Source organism: Artemia sp. Qi Xiang Cuo, chromosome 5 (genome assembly GCF_049724085.1).
Source record: "Artemia sp. Qi Xiang Cuo chromosome 5, ASM4972408v1, whole genome shotgun sequence".
NCBI classification, from domain to species: Eukaryota; Metazoa; Arthropoda; class Branchiopoda; order Anostraca; family Artemiidae; genus Artemia; species Artemia sp. Qi Xiang Cuo.
Genome location: NC_142798.1, coordinates 29625902 through 29639599, shown reverse-complemented (window position 1 = coordinate 29639599; position 13698 = coordinate 29625902). Strand labels below are relative to the sequence as shown.

The 13698-nt window shown below is 36.4% G+C and overlaps 1 protein-coding gene across 1 annotated transcript in view; it reads left to right on the top strand.

Annotated features, from left to right (window-relative positions):
- The first annotated feature begins 1870 nt into the window (after positions 1-1870).
- Oseg4 (intraflagellar transport protein Oseg4) overlaps positions 1871-13698 on the top strand; it is a 182665-nt gene continuing 170837 nt past the window's right edge. The window contains exon 1 of the mRNA XM_089088804.1: positions 1871-1940. Within this exon, the coding sequence (XP_088944930.1) occupies positions 1914-1940 (27 nt within the window). The 5' untranslated portion in view covers positions 1871-1913. The remainder of the gene's footprint in view (positions 1941-13698) is intronic.

Below are 13698 nucleotides of genomic sequence, written 5' to 3'. Positions count from 1 at the left end.
TTATTTATGCTAGTTACATTAATATATATTAAATAGGCTATGAAGTGATAATTTTTGTCCGTTTTAAGTTTCAACTTCGCTCTTTACTTCCCTCTGGAAAACTTTGTTTTCTTAAAAATAATCACAGTCAAGCACCAGCATAGGACTTAATTTTTTAGGGGGCTAAGCTGGGGGGACAGAAGAGGGAAAGGTAATTTACATCAAAGTTATAGCATACTATGGTTGGTCCCACCCTTTTTCATGTTCGTGTGTCACACAAAGTACCTCTATTAGAAAGAAATACCCAGAAACAAGGTACAGATAGATTGCTTAGAAGTGGAAACACCCTGCACTGGGTGCTTGAACAACAGCTTTGTGTGGTGCTGTACCCAAATTTGGAATTGACTCCCAACAGATTTTATTCCTGAAAACCCGTCTGTTGAGTTCTTTAAGGGGAATTTCAACAGATAAAACTCTAAGGAGGAAAATGAGGCAGATGCTTCAGTAGTAACATATTAGGCCCATATTTTTAACGGCCAGGCGCCAGTACTTATTTCAACAAATAAACACACATAAGCGTGACTTAAAACTATATTATCAGTGATCGAAATAGAGGGTGTTGGGGCCAAGCATGCACATGAATTTTATAAGGATTCTTTATCCATACTTTTACAACCGCCAATTTTATTAGCCATTATTATCCTTTTAACATGAAAAACTTTTAAATAGCTATCCTTAAAACTTAACTCGATGAAATTGAATCCATATCAGAAAATAATGAATAGACTTATTACTTTTTAGCTTGGTCAAACAAAATTAAACGTACCATACAAAAAAGGGAGGTTGCCCCCTCCTCAGTACCTCAATTTTCATCCTAAAGTATTTAGAACTTTTAAAAAGCTTCTTATTCTAATTAATCGGCCATTGTATTTCAAAAGTTGTTCTTATAGAATCCGGACGAAAAGTAAAGCTTGAGCATACAGAGTGAAGCAATCAGGAAGGGACAATTTCCCTCCCTCATATAAGGAATAATTTCTGTATGTTTTGAATTTTAATATTGCTATTTACTTTCAGTAAAAAGTTCTGTAATGAAACCGGTTTTCTGTGTCTAATTAGAGATAATCAGCTTCGCCTAAGTGAGATAAACGGCATCTATACAGGGGAACTTTGAACTATTTTAAACAAACTGACTATCTCAAAATTTTTATAAAACTAGTTGTGGGGGGGGGGGCCGGTAGGGAGCGGGGGGGGCTATTTGCTCTCCGATCTTTTTGGTAACTTAAAAAGGGCACTTACAAATTTAATTCCCTTTCGAATGAGCTATTACACCTCTCTATGATGCTCTAGCCACCCCCTAGCCCTTCAAGGAAAAAAAAAGAAAAAAAAGGAGACAGATCAGTGCTACCCATGCAAAAAAATCATTTTCCTTGGTGTTCATGGTGGGGGACTGTTAAATATCCTTTAAATGGTTTTGGACCATGCTGATTCCAATGGTGCACTTTTTATTTCAGTTTGACGCCATTTTCAAGAGATTTCAGGCTCTTTTTCGAAATCACCAAAAGAATTTTTTGCAATAAACTTTTACTTCTAAGATTAATCGAAACAATAATTACGATTCCTGAATCCTGATTCAGTGTTAGATGGCAATTTTTTTTCACTAGACAGTTTTTTTGAAAACAGTTTTTCAACTTTTGATTACTATGGGTTGTTGTTCGCTCTTTACTAGGTTGCAGCTGCCGCTGCAACCATGATACTAACAATTCAATTTTAACTTTAATTCGCTAATGCTGAATAAATTGTGCTGGCAACAGTGCAACACCCTCAAGGTAACTACCTGCGCACCTGGTCCAATAGCCGGAGCATTTCTTCAGCACCTAGCGACGAATTACCAACTTCAAAACAAAGAAAGTAGTAAGCTTCAAAATAGTAGAGTTATGATGTTTGTGTACTTGAGTAAAAAGGTACAAAATATAACTGGAAAATTTTGTTGAGCTAGAATCGATTAGTATCCTTTTTTATCTTTGTTGACGATAAGTATGTAAAACTAGGTCTATATGTACCTAATATAAAAGGTGCAATAATAGTTGACTCGCTATCGTAGGCTATGCTATCCATAATTTTTAAACGTTTGTTAAAATCCCCAAAAAACAGACTGGAATTGCTTCTAGATCTGATTTATGCCCTAATAAGAACAAGGAAATTCATTCCCCGTTTGGAACATAGTATTTCAGTTTGGTTAGGTAATTTTTTGGGGCCCTTGGAGCCTTGTTACAGTTTTTGGTACTTGTGTCTTATAGCCACCACACTCAAGTTCTGTCGAGAAGTGATGTTTGGTTAATGCTAATGAAATAAAACAAAATATGATGAAAATATAATACTTTTTCAACAAAATTATGAAAACTACAACAAGAAATGTGGAAGGGGGGCCACCCAAACCACATTATATTAAGTACATAACCTAAACTAACCTAACCAAAATACCAACTAAATATTTAATTAAAATATAGCTAAAATGTAGTTTCCCACCAACCTGAAGCTAATATTGTCTATTATAAAGACCATGAAAACCGGTTATTGTCTCATGTTCACGATACAACATCTTCAGGGTGGTGGCTATAAGACAAAAGTACCAAGTTTTTGGTAAAGTTCTAGTTGAGGTCTATTCTAAAGGTCTAAAGTTTAGTTTATCTAAGAGGAAGAACCTTTTGAAATGGAAATGGAATTTAACTTTCATCTTCCTCAGGTCCATGCAACATAAATAAGTCAGATTCTCTGCCTAAGTTACTTTGAAGGGTATTGGCATACCATTGGGGCTATTGAGAAGGAAAAATGTTAGGAAAAAAATTTGATCGGATAACTTTGGGGAAAAAGGGCGTGGGAGGGGGCTAGTTGCCCTCCAATTCTTTTGGACACTTAAAAAGGGTGCCATAACTTTTAATTTTTGTTCAAATGCACCCTCCCCCGATCTTCTAGGACTATTATTTCGATACGCTCACCCATGAAAAAACAAAACTACAACAAAAATCAAACAAATAAGCATGCATCCGTGATCTTTCTTCTGGCAAAAAAAATGCAAAGGTACTTGGGCATTATATGGGCAGTTACAAAGAAACCAGTCGCGAAAAACCCGTTTTTTGACGGGTTAATTCAAGACAACGCTATAAAGTAACGGAATGTATAGCGTGGTTTTTGTTGCGTAGCCTATACGATATTTAAACTGTTGTTTTTTGAGCTTTCGGGGGGGGGGCGGTACCTAGGTTAGGTTAAGTATTTAATGTATGCAATGCTTTACCCACCACCCCCCCCCCTAATGTGCAAATATATAGCCCTAATCTGTTTATAAACTATTATATATTCATCCTATTTTATTTTATTTCATTAGCATTAACCGAACTTGACTTTTTAGAAATGTCCATAAAATGCCCAAGTACCAATGCAAAACTCCACGTTTTTGTATATAGGGGCTTGAAACTTCTCATAGGAGCTCACACGAGGATTCTCTGATACGCTGAACCGGTTGTTGTGATTTTCATTAAGATTCCCTTACTTTCGGCGTGTGTTTCCCCTTTCTTTCGAAAATCAGGCAAATATTCTCAGGCTCGTGACTTTTGATGGGTAACATTAAGCTTCTTGAATCTTATATATTTGAACTCAGAAGTTTTGGTTACTAGAGTTTCGTATCTTTTCATCACCATATTCATTTGACAAAAGAAGTGTGTGCAGTAGTTCTGGTTTTCTAAAGAACAGTGGTGTAGTTTTGTCAAAATCCTGGGGGGGGGGTAAAATTGGAGCCAATTTAGCCAAATCAAATGAAAATCACAGCGAAAAATGAAAAATGAGCCTCGTAGTAACATAAAGGCAAAGATATACTAAAGAAAACTTACCCGTTTCTCTGGATGCCTGAATTATGCAGGCTTGTCGTAGTTTTGAAAAGATTTTTGAAGAAACTAAATTCCAGCTGTGCGGCGAACTGGAGTCCTTGGGGGGACTGTGGTTTGGAAGGGGAAGTTGCCCCCCCCCAGCTCCATAACAAATTCCAACCCTGCTAAAGAACCTCAAAGTTATTTTCAATGGATTGATTAAGAGAATCTTATTTCACTGTTTAATTCAGCTGTATGTCTCTTATTGTCCAACTATATGGGTTCTAACTTTTTAATAATTTATGAAACTGCTTTCAAAGGGTTTCGAGTCCCCCATAGAGTAAAAAGAGGAGATGAATAGACCTTGTAAGAAGATATGCCATTAAAACAGTAAAACTTCTTGTGCAGAAAACCAATATTTTGGGAACCAGGATTTCTTTACCTGATTGAGAATCACCCCTATTTTTTCGTATAAACCTTTTAATTTTCTTAAAAAGATTCCATCTTTCTTTACTCCATTTTTCTTTACAATTTTCTTTACCTCATTTTTGTACTTCATTTGTACTCCATTGGTCATTCTTCTTATCTCCGTAATAAAAAAAAGAAGAAAAAAAAGTCCCCTCATTCCATCAGTAAGATCCAATTTAAACCCTTTGACTGTGTTTTTTGGAATGGACATCATGAGTGCTCAAAATAGCAATTGCTTCTTAGATAGATTAAATAAGAAAAACAAGTTTTTTTTAACTGAAAGTAAGGAGCGACATTAAAACTTAAAACGAACAGAAATTATTCTGTATATGAAAGGGGTTGTCCCCTCCTCAATGCCTCGCTCTTAACGCTAAATTTTTTAATTGTTTAAAAAAAATAGTGTTGTGAGAAATTCAAACTTTAGCGTAAAGAGCGAGGCGTTGAGGAGGGGACAGCCCCCGTAGAGTACTAAGTACCATTTCTACAGGACGTTTAGGAATTACCATGCTATTCTACGGGACCTATACACCTTTTCAAAGAGAGTGAGTATCCTCTCACATGGTCTTCCATTTTGCTGGGACGTATAGGAATTCCCATGCTATTCAACGAGACGTAGACACTTTTTCAAAGAGAGTGAGTAGCCCCCTCACATGGCCTTATACTTCTACGAGACGTATAGGAATTACCATGCTATTCTACGGGACCTATACACCTTTTCAAAGAGAGTGAGTATCCTCTCACATGGTCTTCCATTTTGCTGGGACGTATAGGAATTCCCATGCTATTCAACGAGACGTATACACCTTTTCAAAGAGAGTGAGTACCCCCCTCACATGGCCTTATACTTCTACGAGACGTATAGGAATTACCATGCTATTCTACAACCGCAATAGGACCATGCTACTCTACGACCGCCATAGGACCATGCTATTCCAGGAGCTTATGTTCCTTCCTATGCTATTCTAGGGGTTTATGTTCCTCCCCGTGATTTACTCCTCTCTCTCTCTCTCTCTACCCCACTCAATTTGTTGTTGTTGGTAGCTCAGTTTCATTGTGACAGTGAGAGTGTCAACACATGAAAAAATGTTCAATGCATACCCACTATGCATGTACACACTGGGTAGCTGGTCATCATGTGAGAGTTACACAATGATTGATGAGTATGATGAAAAGTGCAGATTATGCAACCCGTTTAAATTGCATAGAGGATATGCTGTACAAATTAAAGGCTGTAATTTCTGTCTTGAAGAGGTGTGTGACTCTCATCCTAGAGGGCACCTATGCTCGAATTGTCACTATGATACATGTAATCAGTGGGAGAATACATATCCTGGTATGATTGGAAAGAATAATAAGCGTGATTTTAGATTATTGCTAAGAGATTGGTATTGTCGTGGTTTTAGATTGTTCTGGGAGGAGGAGCCGGGTCAGCGATTCAACTGTTGGAACAACAAAATAATTTCATTTCTACGTCATCGTCGTTAAGACAATGACTACCATGATTATAAGCCCACTGATTTTTATTTGGCAGTGAAGGAATATGACTCGCCGCTTGAGGCTACTGTTTTTAACATTGTTTCAAATAAACAAATTGAAATACGTGAATTCTATATAATAAATGAGAATAGTAACATTGATTATATAAAGATCCATAATAACAGTGAAGTCACATTCTACTGTAGAGAACACGACCCTCATATTACAGCACAACAGGATCAATATACCGTGAATTCATATAATTTACCTACATTAGATTTTCTTGAAAACTACCTTTGCCTAGTAGAATATGAATTCTAAGGAGTAGAAGAGTCGGTTATATAATGTATATACATTATTTTTAATAATGAGAAATCTCAAATAAATTCGACGATTATTTTAATCGTATAAAAGTAAAGTCAGTATTCAACATGCTTGTAAGTATATTTTACACTAGGAAGTCGTTCAATTAAGGTAAGTCAACGTAGATCTTAAGATACTACTTGCAGGTATGGCCACGACATCTGAACATGAAAAAGAGTAGTGCATGAAAGCCACATTTCTTAGTCGTTAAATCCTGAACTCTTCGTTGATTTTGAATAATAGTTTTCCCACTGCTTTCAATAAAGTTGCTGATGTATGGAGTCTAGAATTTATACGATAGGCCAAGAGGATCAAAAAATTCAATATTCTTTGATGTTTGAAAGATGCATAGCCAATGGCCAGTCTTCAAAGTCGATGGACTGCTATTAACAATGATTAGGGTATTGTTAACACTTGGAAGTTCTTCAGTGAAGTCCGATGGTATGCAATAGGACATGTATTGGGACGTGTATGGATCCATATTAAATACGTTGAGTGATTTCCCAATAGGTTTCAAAATGACTCAATGATATTAGCGTGATACTCTCAGTCAAAGCATCGGCAAATATACACTCTAAACGTAAATTCCCTGTTCGTACTTTGTCCATCTCCTGGGTCCCCAATATGTCAGAAACTATAAAGTCAAGTTTTTTTGAAAACATTGAAGTGATTACTCCATTTTCAAAAAGTTTGTAGTCATGATCTAGGGATTGCATGGTCAACTCGTACAGAGTTCTATAGGATTTTTTGTCAAATGATAGAGTGTACAGTGGAATACCATTCACTCACCAACGGCTCTTGCTGAAGATCTAATATTTTTCTTAACACTCTCGGTGAAAATTTTACACGACCCCCCAGTCCTGTAGTGTTGAGGCAGCAAAATTTGATGCAGCAGGTACAAGATATTTTATGGCAAGGGGTAGTGCAGAACGAAATAACCTAGCAAACCAGCTACCAAAACCGTAGCCAGACACTGTAGTATACCCCTTGTAGTAGTCCAATCCATTGCCTATTTGACGTGGACTCAGAGCACCAACATAGGAATTGATATCGGGGCAGACAATTGGAATTTTTCTATTGTTCATTTTAGGTGGTGTCGTCGGTGATGGGTCAAAAATGATATGTAATTACAGCTCAGCCTTATGTTTTTGCTAGAGGATCATCCAATTCACTTCTTAGTGTTAACTGACAGAGTTCCAAATACGAAGTGTTTACAGGAACATACTGAAGATGCTTTATATTATCGTAATGAACAAGTTCATGAGTTGTTTTTCATTCAAAAACACGTAGAAGGGGGACATTTGATTGATCGAATCTCAATTTTTCCACTGAGGATGCATAAAAAAATTTGCAAGAGTCCAAAGTAAAACCAGGTGGATAGTCAGCGAAAATAACTTGATCAATCCCGTAAACAGTGTCAGCGTTTTTCCCATTGATCATAGTTTGTTTAAAGCCAAGAACGTCTCTCAGATTATCATTGAAATGAATTATTTCAGTGTCAACAGGTGAGGCAATGTAAACCCTATCGTGTTCCGTAGAATAATCAAAATGGAATGTACCTTTCCTACGGTATGAGATTTTTCTACTGATTGTAAGACACAAATCCATCATAGTACCATACTCTTTATATCTCAATGTAACATCTGGATATTGGCTAGATTTCAGTGCTTCAACCCATTCATAGTCGACAAAGAATGACCAATCGAATGGTATAACTTTTATATTATACACACGATCCTTTCTCAGGATGTCATAGGTATTTTTGAGAATACAGTCGACAAGAGCCACTTCATACTTTCCGTCATCGAATTTGATGGCGGGGGAGAGTTTCGTCCAAAAATCACTTGTTTTATTCAAGTCGTTGTAGAGAGGATCGGAAACATTTGACATAAAAGTTACATAGAAATCATTGACCATTGTCAATATCTTTAACAGCGATCAAAGAATCAAATTCAGATTTGTATCCTAGCCACAGAACAAGTAACTGTTTCTTCGCCCTGCGAGTACGAGTCTTTAATGTCTTTTCAATTTGATAGATTTTACTATTATTTTTACCTTCTTATAGTTCATAGTCATAAAAACCGCCGACAATCTCTTCATCTTTGGTATCACGCAACCGATAAGTTATGGGTTTAGTGTCTAGGATTTTTGCCACTTTAAAAAGTTCTGTGAACCACAAGTAATTACCCTTTTCAAAAACATTAGTTGTTCTATTAATTCGTGACGAATATTGTTTAAGAAAAGTGTCAATTGTATCATGATCAGAATGATGAACTTCCGTTGGGGTTGAATTGGACAATGATCGATGAGGTCGTTGATTATAAATCAACATGATTTTATCTAAATCATGAATAAAAGCAGATGCATTTTTCAATGTAAAATATCTTGAAATTAAAAGTCGAATAGTTCCTATCAATCGATCGGCTAATATAGCCTTTACAGGGCAATGACTATTATAGAGTACCGTATTATATTTTACTAGAACTTTTGCTATCTTGGAATTAACAAATTAACTACCATGATCTATTTGAATTTTTTATAAGAATCTCATTCAAAGATGCTTTCAACAGCCTGAGCAACTTCAAAACCTCTCTTCGACCGTAATGGAATGGCATATGCATAGCGACTAAAAACACTGATTTCAAGTAGAATGTACTTGTATGGTGTATTGTGACGTCTTTGAATCTCATCTAGAGTTAAGAGATCTGCTTGCATTATATGCAATGGGAAAAAGGCTTTAGTTTTTCGATAATGATTAGCACGAAGTCTATGATTTCTATGTAGAGTGTAACTTGATTCATTTTGTAGATAGTCTTGTACACTTTTAGTGTGAAAACCAGTGACTTTGGAAAGAGTGGTGGGGACATTAAACTTCCAGTATCATCTATATTTTCAAAAGAACGCTTCAGAACTTCAACCATTTTGAATGCAAACGCGTAGTTAAACATCCACTGCTCAGTAGTGAAATAGTGGTTGGTGGTGGTGGTGACGTTAACTTTATACGTCTTCGGTTTTGTCTAGTTATCAATGGTGTACTGCTCCTTCTAATTGTCAAGATTCCACTAGGTGTGCTAGTATTTTCCAAAATAGATTCAAAATCTTCTTCTTCTTCTTCATGTTCATAGTTTTATGGTGTTGATGCATGTTCATTTAATTTTCTTAGAATTTGCTTATTGCTAATAAGGCTTTTGGGGAAGTTTAATGTATTTAGAAAGTTGTATGGATGAGCGTCAAATGATAATAGTCCTTTACGATTTGTAACCATATAGTAGATTAAATCAAGTAGATTATAGCTCTTGCCTTGAATTATAATCTCTTTCCCATTGCTATCAACTTGAATATGATCTTGACCACTTTTCATGAGATAAGTTATGAGTCGTGTAATTTTTTAGCGATATTATTTGGGTAATATATTTACAAATTTCGATAAAAATTAATGAAATTACCCCTTCTTTAATTGTGCTCCAGCAGCAGAATACTGAGGAGATGATTCTTTTTTGTGATCAATACCACTGGCCTTCGTACGATAGGGTTTATGTTTGTCCACTCGGCGAAGTGCATCTTGAAGTAAAAGTAGTTTTTTTATCATCCTCAATATTTTCGTTGTCAATGAATTTACTCAGATTGTTCCACGGGTGAGAGAGCGAGTTCTATTGGAGTCAATTTATAGGGTTTTGCTATTCTCTCTCTAGAGAAAACTGTTTACAAGTCCTGCAGTTATCGGTAGTAAAAGTGTGAAAAAGCTACCGCCTGCCTGAAGAAGTCGTTTCCTTTTAAAATTCTTTCCTTTGTTTTTAGAGGCCAATGTACGTACAATAGAACGATGTTGCTCTGCCTGTTGCTTAACTACTTCTGACAGTTGAACATTGCCCTCGGTTAAATTTAAACAAATTTCAAATTTTAGATTAATGAAAACATTATCAACACCATGTTTGATTATGGCATTACTAAGTGGGAGTTTTGAAATGCTTAGATCGGAAAATAAATTTATATTTGCCTCTAGTTTCTTAACTTTCATGATATCGTTTAATTAGTCTTTCTAGTGTTCGCGTGAGGAAATATATTAATTTCATTTTAGCAGGCATATGCGGGGGCGTGCAGATTCTCATATTTATTTTTGGCTAGAACCTATGGGATGTAGCCTTGCGGTATATTAGTTTTGCGACCTTCTACTGAGAGCAGAAATTTAGGGGCGCTAGGATAGATTTGTTTATTGAGGGTTATTAGCGAGCTAGAATCACGAACAACTCTGTAAATGATATAGTAGGTGCAGGTCAATGCAAGTGTTCGCATACATTTGCTCTGATGAAAGAGATTGTGTAGAACCAGAGTAATGGAAATCTGTTCATGATGAGAGCGAACTGTGAATAGTTGTAGCATTTCCTGGGACCATTGTTCAATAGATTCAGCCAGATCGTCAATAATCAGCCAAGAGTTGGGTTCAATAATTTTGAAAACATCAAGTCCCTGTATGATTTGTGGCTTCACCAATCCCGCTGTGCCAATTGCTTTTATTTTATCGTATGACTCCTGCCAAATACTGTAACAATAGTAGATTTTTTTCGGCTTTTCCACAAACATTTTATCACAATTTTTAATTATTTTTGTTAAGAATGTTGTTTTGCCCGAGATTGATGGTCGACACAGAAATGATCTGAATAGTGATTTAAATTGATACATGTTATTTTCAATAGTTCACTAGGACAAGTAATCGTAGAGCATACTTGTTTAATGACTAAATAATTTCCCTACAACTCCGTTCAAGAATAATAATGAGAACAAAATCAATAAAGAATCATATTTCTTGTATTATAAACAGCACTTTACAGAAAACAAAGAAAAAACACTTTTTTAATTTATAATAAAAAACATTTATTTTGAAAATGCACTAGAAAAAGCACTTTAATAAATATACTTTATTTATAAATACAACATTTAATGAAAAATACACTGAATAATATCACTTTTTTTTTCAATGCAACATGTATATTTACAAAAGCACAAAAAAAAATCTGCTCTAAGTAAAAAAAAAGATAACTTTGGTAGTGGCGGTGCGCCCCCCGCTGGCGGCCGCTCGGGCGCCCCCCCCCCCCCGGGCCGCGAGCCCCCATCCCAGGCCGAGATCCCCCCCCAAGATTTTGGGAAGTTTATTGGACTTTACTCAAACCGAGACTTTCCCTACGGCTAACACATTCGGTTCGGTCGGAAGTTAGATAGTGTCCTAGGGGGAGGGTAGTCACACCGTCTTGACAAACATAGACCTTGTCGGAAATGGTTCTCATGGCAATTTTTTCTACATTTACAGTAAAGTTCCTGTAGTTTAGTGAGCGAGTTACCAACAATTTTGCCCGAGGAACTCTATTTTGAACAATACAATTCCTATAGATGTCCAAGTCAAAATTCTTATCCACATAGCGCGTGGGTACTCCTTTGCAACGTTTTTTGATTTCCTCGTCATGTGTCTGCATAAAATACACCTTCAGACTTTCAAAACATATCACGGGAAATCATGTCGCTTCACGTTTCTGATTTAAAAAATAAAAGTTGAATTGGCACTCAACGTTTCACTAGCTCTGAGTAAAGACCACTCCAAGTGGTGTAGTCCATCCATGATCTGATGATTTCACCGTGCAGGAAAGTATTAATTAGATTTGGAGTTTTTACTTTTAACGGTAGGGAATTTATGTCCTCATACAGACCTCTACTTGCCCCTTCTCCGGCCACTGTACCCTAGCCACATTGTAGTAGAATTCCAACATGAGCTTTTTAGAGATCTCCAAGATCGCACTGCTTGCAGCAATATTTTATTTAATACAATGCTTCTTTTTTTCCAATAACACCAATAACTTCTTAGATGTTTCAAGCTCATATCTGCAAAAACGTGGAATTTTGTATTTTTTTGCCAGAAGAAAGATCACGGATGCGCGTTTATTTGTTTTTTCCCAGGGATCATCGTATCAATCCAGTAGTCCTAGAATATCGTGATAGGTCTCATTGGAACGGAAATTAAAAGCTCTAATGCCTTTTTTAAGTGACCAAAAAATTAGAGGGCAACTTGGCTCCCTCCCACGCTCACTTTTTTCCCAAAGTCACTCAGTCAAAATTTTCAAATAGCCATTTTGTTCAGCATAGTCGAACATCTAATAAATATGTCATTGAGGATGACTTAGTCCCCCACAGTTTACAGGGGAAGGGCTGCAAGTTATGATCTTTGCCCATTGTCAAACAGTTCGTGGTAATGAACTGTAAGTAAGGAGCGACCCGACTCAATAGTAACCAAATCTTTAAGAAAGGGAATTTGATTCCAATAGATAGCCTACATCAAAAGAGTCGGATTGGCATGCTGACTTCGAATATTAAAATTTAGTCAAGTTTAGTTGTAATTATCAAATGTTAAGAGCCTGAAAAAATTTGCCTTATTTTCGAAAAAAGGGGGAAACTACCCCTAAAAATGATAGAATCTTAATGAAAATCAAACCATAATATTCAGCGTATCAGAGAAACATACTGTAGAGGTTTCAAGCTCCTATCTACAAAAATTTGTAATTTTGCATTTTTCAATGCTGGTCTCAAATATATAAGTTACATCAAATTTAGTCCAACCCATCAAAAGTTACGAGCCTGAAAAAATTACCTAATTTTTGAAAAAAGGGGAAAACTCCCCCCAAAAATAATATAATTTTAATGAAAATCAAACCATAATATTCAGCGTATCAGAGAAACCTACTGTAGAGGTTTCAAGCTCTTATATGGAAAAATGTGGAATTTTGCATTTTTCAAACACAGGACTTTTAGCTCAAAAAAGTGTCGAACCCGGACACAACTGCAATATAAACAAAAATGGTACCAAAATGATCAGAAAAAAATTCTGTACAACATAATCAAAGTCCCAATAAATCCAAGTGGGGCGGATACCCGAAAAACAGGGGACAAGGGGGAAATGCGAGGGGAATTGGGAAAAATGCCGAACATGCCCAGAAAATAGTTTAAAGTGAGTTTTCTGAGGTTTTCACATACGCTGATTACGAAATTGATATCTAAAATTCAGTATAGAAAAAGAGTACTACGGAAAACGGGGGAACAGGGGAAAGAGGGGAGAAAAGAGAAGAATACACGGTAGGGGTAGAAAGCGGTTTGAAAGATATTTTCTGGGGTATTCCTATCTGGTGATTACTAAATTGATAACTAAAATGATATAAAAAAATTGATTAACATAAAACGGGGAAATGGGGGGGGGGGGAGGGGAAAAAGGGAAATATACAGGGGAGGGGTAGAAAGCATGTGGAAATGTTTACAAATGTTAATACAGGAGATCTATAGAGGTTCGGCTACCCCATAGGTTCGGAAAAGGCAAAAAAAAAACTCAAGAAAGAAATACGGAAAAATACTGAAATTACTTTATTCCGTATTCCTCGCCATTATCTACAAGCGCGTGGGTTCGTCAACATAATCCTGTTCTAATTCGACATTCACTAAGAGAAGCAAGGTAGACTAGTCACCGCGGAGTTTCAGTGCCGAAGACAAAACCTATCCTGACGGAATGACATCTAGC